This window comes from Papio anubis, chromosome 5 (assembly GCF_008728515.1).
Source record: "Papio anubis isolate 15944 chromosome 5, Panubis1.0, whole genome shotgun sequence".
NCBI lineage: Eukaryota > Metazoa > Chordata > Mammalia > Primates > Cercopithecidae > Papio > Papio anubis.
This window is the reverse complement of record NC_044980.1, coordinates 143,404,155-143,413,606: the sequence shown is the minus strand read 5'-3', so window position 1 is coordinate 143,413,606 and position 9,452 is coordinate 143,404,155. Positions and strand designations below refer to the sequence as shown.

Sequence of the window (9,452 nt, the reverse complement as noted above, 5' to 3'; positions counted from 1 at the left end):
CAGAGCCCTGACCCAGCTTGGCCCTGCCCACTCTGGTGACAGTGCTCTGTGGTCAGAGCCTGGACAGTACTGCCTGAGACATTACCTAGACCAATTCTCTCCTTTATATGGATGGGGAAACTGAGGCCTGGAGAAGGAGTGGGCTCACCCAGGGTCACCTTGCTCGTCCATGACAGGACCAGGATTTCAACCCAGGAACTTCTATGGCCTCAAGCTGTCCGTTGTTCCCATCTCTCCCCATGGCTGCTTCTTCCCAAGCTCCCATCCCATGTGTCTCAAATATTCCCAGCCACCCAGAGTCCCATGGACTGCTCCATGCTTGGGGAGAAGGGAAAGGCATCAGACACAGCTGAAAATGACACAGGAGGCAGAAGAATGCAGGAAGCATTTATTGAGGGCCAGAGCTGAATTCTACAAGAGGCAAGAGGCAGGACACAGGCAAGCTCTAGTGGGTTAGAGGAGAGGTTGGGGAAAAGGCAGTGACAATGAGAGAACAGCCAGGGGCTGGCTTGGGAACTGTGGGTTTCTCAAGGCTGCCTCCTGCTAGTCCTTTGGGAAATGCAGGTAGAAGTGGATCCTCTATGCAACTGCCTCAGCCAGAGGCCTGATGGTGTCCCTTCTCTGGGAGGGGCCCTTAGCCCCAATCTCCTGCACTACAAGGGACCCAGCAGCAGGTGGGGGCCTTGGTAAATATAGTCACTCATCATTAACTGAGTAAGAGCCCCTTCTCATCTTCACACCAGCAGGAGCTGTGTCCTCATTCCTGAGGCCCAAGGAGCACTCCAAGGTCACACTTTCATTCCAAAGCACCCCGTCCCAACCCTATCTTTCATACTGACCTTAACTCTCTCCAGCCTCACTTGGGGGTTCTAGATCTAACACCACCCTGACGGGTGAGTCAGTCCTAAACCCATACTCTCCATCACCTTTAGCAACATCCTGCTATCCTTTCACCTACATACATTTGATCCTCAGCCAATTCCACCCCCTCAGCTGATCCTGAAGCTAATATTCTGAACCTCTAGAAGGCTCTACCAGCCAACTCTGGAAACTACAGAACTCAGCCATATTCCTCCCTGAGTCCCACCTGGGGACTGGAATCAGAGCCACCAAGGTTTAGGGAATCAGTGAGGGCCTACAGCCAGGCTCCCCCAGGTCACTGGACACCAGGCACCAGCTAGGTCAGAGTGCACTGGGGAAGGGATGCGGCAGGATAATGTCTACTTTTCTGGGCACGATACGGACACTGGGACTGAGGTCTGACACTGAAGAAGGGGACATTTCCAAGGGGGCCAGAAATACAGGCAGACCCTAACCTAGCAGCCTGCTCATGTACCCAAGCTCACCGGCCCCTAAATTCAAGCCCAACTAGCCCACCACCAGCACCCACCCCCCACTTCCTAATACCATGGAATGCATTTCAAGACTGGAAGAGACCTCAGGGGTCATCTGAGCCAATCCTGTCCCCTGCTAGAATCTCCTCTATGCATCCTGGCCATGCTTTTCATATTTCCCGTAACAAGTAACTCTTTGTCTCTCTCTTTCCCAATAAGCAACCCCAAACTGAGGGCAATCAGGTAAAGTCACATGGTAGCTCTGTACCTCTTCTCTCCCCAGTTCAGCTTTGAGCCCAGAACCTGCCATGAATGGGCCCAGAAGGAACAGATGAGCTGGAGGCCCAAGTCCTGGGCCTAAGGGAAATCACTGCCTTATAGTTCTCTTGTGGCTGCAGATAAGATGTCCTGGACAGTCTGAACCAGGGTGGAGAAAGTAGCATGACAGGGACCCAGGGAGAATTTTCCTGCCTCTTCTCTCCAGAGGGTATAGTGGGACACCTTGAGCTGGCCTGGGAGACCTCTCTAAAGGTCATTGTGATAAAAATAGTGCTTGTCTGGGAAGGGATGGAAAACAGCTGCTCCTGCCTAGGACTTGGTGCCAGGGAGCCGGATGGTCAGGCCAGTGCCTGGACATGGGACATAGGCCTAGGATCTTCCCAACACACTGCACTTGCCAGACTCCAGAGAGCAGAGCCAGGAGGGGAGGGAGGAGTATGGAACCCCGAAGGCAGCAAGTCCAGGGGTCCATATACACACTGCCCTGCTTCATCCAAGGCACTAACGTGTATGTGTGTGTGTGTGTGTGTGTGTGAGAGAGAGAGAGAGAGAGAGAAAGTGTGTGTGTATTGATGGGAAGGGGAATTTTGACGTTTGTGGATTGTCTTGGCCAAAGCCACCATTAAACAGATGGGAAAGCTGAGGGTCAAACAAGGAAGAGTCTTACCCAGGGTCACACAACAGCTGAATGACAGCAAGGGCTAGAACTCAAGCTTGCGTCCCTAACCCATCCCCAAGCCCAGAGCTCTCCTCTGCTGACCCCTCAGCTCTGGGGCTGCCCAAAGAGGCCAGACCCTTTGGGTCCCCCAGGTCTGATGAGCCTTCTTCTGGCTCTGTCCTCCCGGGGTGGGGCCGGGGGTGGGGCTCTAGGTGGTGCAGGAGGCCTCGGCGGGGAGGCTGCCACGCTTCAGCCGAAGGCTGCCGTTCCACCCGCGGGGACAGATATTGTAGCCGAGGATGCCGGGAGACTTAGCCCCGGAGTCCTCGGAGTCGAGGGACACGTCGGAGTCCGTGGGCGAGCGGCGGTAGAGGAAGGGCCTGGGAGGCGCGGGCAGCGGGCTCCGGGGACTGGTGCAGGACGATGGCCCGGCGGGAAGCGGGCTCCGCGGGATGGGCGCGAAGGCTGCCCCCAGCATAGCAGCCGAGCCGGGGCGGGCGGGCTGTGGCGAGCGCATGCGCGGGGGCGGCGGCGGCGGTGCCCTTGGCGGGGAGAAGGGCCGCAGGTTCTCGGCGCCCGCCGACCGCGGGGAGGCGCTCTTGCGCCGGGCCGCGTTGATGATGTTTCGCGCCAGAAGCGCCTGCAGCTGGCGGCTGGGGGGCCGCGCCTCGGTCTCCGGTCGCAGCGGGGACACTGAGCGCTCGCTCCACGAGGGAGACATGGGCGGCGGTGGCGGCAGCGGCGGGGGGCTGCTCATGCTGCTCCCGCGGCTTGGCTCCCACGGCCCCGGGCTTACCCAGCCGTCTAGGCTGCTGGGGGGCCGGGACGCGCCCGGCGTCCAGGGAGGGGAGGTGGGCAGGCTCTCCCGGCGGTCCTGGGGAGAGAGCAGAGAGGGTGGGGCAATCATTAGTGCTGGGTTCCTCCACACCGGGCTTTAGGAAGGGACGGAGTCCGATTTGTCTATTACACCGAGAAGGGAAGCCACCGATCCAAGTCGGGTAGTACCTGCAATAAAACGCAGGCGCCCAAACTCAGCCCAGAACGCTTGAAGAGCCCCCGCTGTCTTGTGTCTGCTCCCGTGTTAAGACTTGCTTTGGAGAGAGACGCCTTAACTTACTAACTGAGCTTGGGCAAGTTCCTTCACCCCTCTGGGCTTCAGTTTCTGCTTCTGTAAAATGGGGTGTAACAACAGTACTTAATCCTATAGGGTTGTTGTGAGGGTTAAATGAGATAACTGATGGAAAAGAACATTACATATATTGGCACATTCCTTGGAAGAAAGTGCTCAATAGATGTTGATTACCATAAAGAAATACTAGAAGGGCCTGGCGCTGTGGCCCGCGCCTGTAATCTCAGCACTTTGGGAGGCCGAGGTGGGTGGATCACCTGAGGTCAGGAGTTCGAGACCAGCCTGGCCAACATGGAGAACCCCTGTTTCTACTAAAAATACGAAAATTAGCGGGCATGGTGGCATGTGCCAGCTACTGCGGGAGCTGAGGCAGGAGAATCGCTTGAACCTGAGAGACGGAGGTTGCAGTGAGCCGAGATCGTACCACTGCACTGCAGCCTGGGCAACACAGCGAGACTCTGTCTCAATTAAAAAAATAATACTAGAAGGATATAGAAAGATACATGCGAACTAACCAAAGTGGTCACCTGTTAGGAAATGGGGTGAGAACAGGATCAGGGCATGCAGCCTGAGGCACTGGGAGTTGCTCTGTTTGTGGCACATCCCAGGAAGCTTTCAGTCAGGCTAGCTGAGGGAGGCTTTGGTTTCCCCATGATTTAGGGAGAGGAGCTGGGAGGGAGGTCCTGGACCCAGGGCCACATGGGAAGAACTAGATAGAGGCTGAGGCTAGTGTCTCAGGGCCAAATGCCAAGTCAGGGTGGGCTCTGTATGTCCTCCCGTCTGACCACAGTGTCACCTGAGCAGGGAGGTGGGGCCTAGAGCTCATGACCCAAGCCAGTCAACAACTACTGAGGCAGGGGAACCTGGCTCTTCAACCAGAAGAGTAGGCTGGGGCAGGGAGATGGGAATAAGACTTTTTAATATATTACTTTTTATATAAGTTTAGATTTCCGAACCGTATGAATGTATTACCTATTCAAAATTAAAATGTAAAAATATTGACCATTATTATTATTTTTTTAAGATGGAGTTTTGCTCTTGTTGCCCAGGCTGGAGTGCAATGGCACAATCTCAGCTCACTGCAACCTCCGCCTCCTGGGTTCAAGTGATTCTCCTGCCTCAACCTCCAGAGTAGCTGGGATTACAGGCATGTGCCACCACGCCCAGCTAATTTTGTATTTTTAGTGGAGACGGGGTTTCTCCATTTTGGTCAGGCTGGTCTCCAACTCCTGACCTCAGGTAATCCACACATCTCAGCCTCCCAAAGTGCTGGGATTACGGGCGTGAGACACTGAGCCCAGCTGACTATTATTAAAGTTGGACTTAGGGAAAGACCCTCTCAGCCCCAAACCCCTTGCCATGTCGCCATGGTCACTTCCTCATCTTTCCTTGGATACCCAAGCAGGGAGGAAGATCCTCCTGACAGATGGAAATTCAAAAGGAAGTCGGGTCATGCACATGCCCGACAGCAGCACATGCCCCTCACTGAGCTTTTTCACAGCATGGGGAGGGGAGTGTGGTTTTGGAGAGGCCAAGATGGTGAACAGCTTGGAGGCTATGAAGCACTGGTTGGCAATGCACGGCCATACCTGTTTCCTATGTACTTAAGGACTTTCAGTCTACAAACTTCGTTCTCATCCTTTATCTCATTAGGTTTTCACAACAGACTAGTGAGGTAACTAGCATTATCACACCCATTTTACAAATGATGAAAATGAAGCTCAGAGGTATAAATAACAATCTAGTGTGTTCTGCCCCACCGGGAAGTGTGTGTGTGTGTGTGTGTGTGTGTGTGTGTGCGGCTCAAAGCCTACATGTTTAAGCAGTTTGAACTGGTTTGAAAGTGGAGGGCTTGGGAATCCCTGCCTAACATGTATCTCCTGAACTTTCCAACTGTTCACCCAATCAGATTCCAGCAATAACCAGTCCACCTTGCCATTCAATCCAATCCAAATTCACTAGCAGTCATCCACCACAGTTCAGAGCTAGCCAGGCCATTCCATGCTTCCTACCCAATCAAAATCTAGAACCATCCAAAGATTTATTCTTTCATCCAATCAGTGATCAGCCATAACCAAGCCAATCATCCTCTCTTCCAACTGAGGGTCTTCTAATTCCTTCCAATCCAAAGGAAATAGACACTAATTGTATGTTTTATCCAAACAGAATGTAGCAGCTGCTAGATGAGCCCAGACTCTAAATTGGAGCCCTTTAAACTAAAGGGGAATGTTATACAACAGCCTGAGCAGGACATTTTTCATGGGATGCTAATGCTGGAGTGACCCTTAGAGACTCCCTAGGGACATCCAAGCTCCCAGTCATCAAGCTGAAAGTTAAGGCTCACGGCCGGGCGTGGTGGCTCAAGCCTGTAATCCCAGCACTTTGGGAGGCCGAGACAGGTGGATCACGAGGTCAGAAGATCGAGACCATCCTGGCGAACACGGTGAAACCCCATCTCTACTAAAAAATACAAAAAACTAGCCGGGCGAGATGGCGGGCGCCTGTAGTCCCAGTTACTTGGGAGGCTGAGGCAGGAGAATGGCGTAAACCCGGGAGGCGGAGCTTGCAGTGAGCTGAGATCCGGCCACTGCACTCCAGCCCGGGCGACAGAGCGAGACTCCGTCTCAAAAAAAAAAAAAAAAAAAAAAAAAAAGAAAGTTAAGGCTCAGCCTGGGATCATCACACTCTTTTCCTCCCAGGGTCAGAATTGTGTATACATGAGCCAGAGACACTGGGAGCTTCTCTGTGTCTATGAAACATCCCAGTCACCCTGGTCATAGAGGGCAGACTCCACAGTTTAGGGAGAGGAGCTGGGAGGGAGGTCCCAGCTCTAGGGCCAAATGCCAAATCAGGGTGGGCTCTGGCATGACCCAACACCTGACCACAGTGCCACCCTGAGCAGGGAGGTGGGGCCTAGAGTTCATGACCCAAGCCAGTCAGTAACCACCCAAGGCAGAGGAACCTGGGGTCTTCAGCCAGGAGAGTAGGCTGTGCAGGAGAGCTATGATAACCACCTAAAAATCTCTAAAGCATTGTTTCTCCCTTTGGTGACCACAAGGGGAATGCTGGGGCCAATAAGTGGAAGGAACAACGATTCAGCCAAGACTACAAAACAGAAAGGCTCAAATGGGGTTGAATGTTGGGGGCAGTGGTAGGCAGCTCCTCATATCTGGAGATGGGCCAGAACCTGACCTCACTCTAACAGCCATGCCTGGGCACTGACTCTGTGTGTATGTTTGGAGTGGGGAGTGTGCACAATAGGAAAAGGCTGCAGGAAATCAGAACTCTTCACTTTCTGACAGACCGTTCAATGCACCATGCACACCAGAGCTCCTTGGGAATGCGGTGGGTGAAAATTCAAAAAGTAGCATCCGCTCAACCCAACCCCAGACCCAAAGCAGGGCACGTGTGTGAGGTGAATGCGTAAGTAGAACACAGTCAAACCTGGACTGTCAGAGACCAAACGGGGCTCCCATACCACCTTCTGTAATCCTTTCACTGCACAGAAGGGGAAACTGAGGCCCAGAGATTGGAAGAGGTTGTCTGAGGTCACACACGAATCAGATGCAGACCTGGGGTTAGAACCCAGTTCTCCTGACCCTCTATGGCAGTTCTTTCCTCCCCACCAGGGGCAAAAACTCCATGCTTTCAGGATCCAGACAGTGAAAACAATGGCAAAAGTGGGAAATGGCCAAGTGTAGATAATAGAGAGGAGGGAGGGACTGAGGGAACTGGAGAACGAATGCTGGCTAGAGGCATTTCTATTCCACTTGTAAAGAACCCAAACAAACCTGAACCAGAAGAGGTAGTGCATTTTCCCCAAAAATCCTCTACAGTGTTTTTGGCCAAACTCTGAGGGAAGGAAAGAACAAAAGGTTGCTATTTGCACAGGATTCTGGCTCCCTGAGTGCTGTAGAGAGGAAGGCCTCACTTCCAAGCCAGCACACATCTGTACCCGTGCAGAACCAGACATACAGTGGATGCAGGCAGCACGCAGGACACAGCCACACTTTCACGCACAGTAATTGAGCAGGCCCACTCCACTTCCCAGGCTAGAATCAGGGAGGAGGAAGGGAACCCTGACCCCTAGCAGCACGGAAGAAAGAAAGAAGCAAGACGGATTTGAGGCAGAGTGTATTGAGAATATGAGAGAAAACAAAGTTGGGGGCAGAGCTCAGCCTGGCCGCAGGAGCTGCAGAATGAAGGGTGGGCTCTTCCATTGATGGCCCTCAAGGGTCGAAGGGAGCAGGGGTCCAGGGCAGGGGCTTCACTCTGTTCTGGGAGGGGCCAGGCCTGAAGGAGCTGAGCTCACTCACAACTCCCCCATGCATACCCCCTTGATTTGTGTGAAATGAGCTCACTAAGAAGGCACCCCTGTTTCCATGGAGACAAGCCCAGAGCTCACAAAAACTGCAGGCTCAGCCCAGCATGGGCACCGCCTCCACCACCCCTTGCCCCACTGGGGAGCCCAGAAATAGGACTGGGAAAGAGAAGTGGGTGGTCCTCGGCCCCCAGCCTTGCGAAGCTTCCATCTGAATCCTGCCACTTATGTCTGTATTCTCTCACCCCCCACAAAGCCTGGTTTGGTCGGGGGCTGTATCATATCACCTCTAAAAGTGTCAGAGGTGACGGGGAGTCTCCAGCTACCTGACTTAACCCTCTCACTGTATGAATGTGGAAACTGAGACCTACAGACACACATGCAGTTGGTCTGTTAGAATCCAGGTTTCAAGTCCCAGATTTTCCTCAAAACTCTAAGATCTCCTCTGTCCCTTCCCACTGCACTGCTATGCCTTGCCCTAGGTCCTGCTGGTGCTCCCACTGTCCCCAGGCAATCTTGAGCCTGAGCCAGCCCAGCCCAGCCCAGGCATCCCTTGGCCTCTTGCAGCCGTTCATTCCAACCCTTCCCTCACCAGGTCACCCTCACAGCCATCTAACGCCACCTGTCCTTTGGCAATAGCCCATTTCCTTTCTCTTTCTTCCCAGGGGACTGTCTTGTCACTTACAAGGTCTTCCTTCAAAGAACCAGCCTATCCTCTCAATCCTCACAGATTGTTACAGCTAGAAAAGCCCTCTTTGTATAAATGATAAAACTGAGGCCCAAAGAGAGAACGTGAGTGGGCCAAAGTCACACAGCAAATGGGAGGGTGACATGGGACCAGAACCCTCCTCTCCTGCCTCCCCCTGGGCCCCGTTCCAGTGCACTGAGGTGGCTTCTTTTAGTCAGGCAGATCTTGGTTGAATCTGAAGCCAAAACAGCCAATGGATACATGACTAGGGGCCACCCTGCCTGTGGCACACCCACATCTGCACAGCCTCCTACAGGGCTCTCCTCCTGGGGATCCCCTGGGACGTCCCCCACCCCTACAGCAGTGACAGCAAGCCAGGAAGAACTGGGGCTGAGGCCTGGGCCCAGTGGTCTCCCTAAAACAGAGCCAGGCCTCGGAGGGGGCAGGAAGAAAAGCGTCAGACAGCAGTGGTGGGCTGAGTCCGCAGCCAGCAGAAGGACCCCGGAGAGGAGCGCAGGCGGAGGCGAGGCAAAGCTCTCTGAAGCAGCGGAGAGGAAACGGTGTCCAGAAGGCAGAGGCAGAAGAGACAGGCCCGTGGAGGTGAGAATCCAGCGATAGGAAGAAAGATGCCAGGAGCTTGAGCCTCAGGAGGGAGGCCCCCACTGGGGCAGCTGAGGAGGCAGACCCTTGGCTGGCTGACTCCACAGGCACTGGCAGGCTCTGTCTGCTCCAGAAGTCCCTGTTAGGATCCCCTTCTAGGCCACTCCTCCAGCAAGACGCTGGCATCAGACGCTGCATCCCTACAGCTCACAAAGGCCAGTGGATGCCCCTCTACCGCATCAGGGCTGCCAGACAGTTCTCTCTCCATGACCCTCCTCCCCACTCAGACACGGAGTCCGACCCCCGTTGTAGTAGGGGAGGGGCAGCTTCAGCTCAGAGAGGGGAGGCGACACGCCCAAGGTCACAAAGCCAGCTGGTGGCCGCATCTGACCTTGAACCATGGACTCCCCATTCTCCTCACTCAGCTCTGTGCCATTTCCTGC

At 54.1% G+C, this 9,452-nt stretch overlaps 1 protein-coding gene across 4 annotated transcripts in view; it reads right to left on the bottom strand.

The window, feature by feature from the left end:
* Positions 1-366: 366 nt before the first annotated feature.
* SYNPO (synaptopodin) overlaps positions 367-9,452 on the bottom strand; it is a 74,952-nt gene continuing 65,866 nt past the window's right edge. For all 4 annotated transcript variants that reach the window (XM_009209409.4, XM_009209410.3, XM_009209411.4 and 1 more), the window contains one exon: positions 367-3,145. In XM_009209409.4, the coding sequence (XP_009207673.1) occupies positions 2,480-3,145 (666 nt within the window). In that variant the 3' untranslated portion in view covers positions 367-2,479. The remainder of the gene's footprint in view (positions 3,146-9,452) is intronic.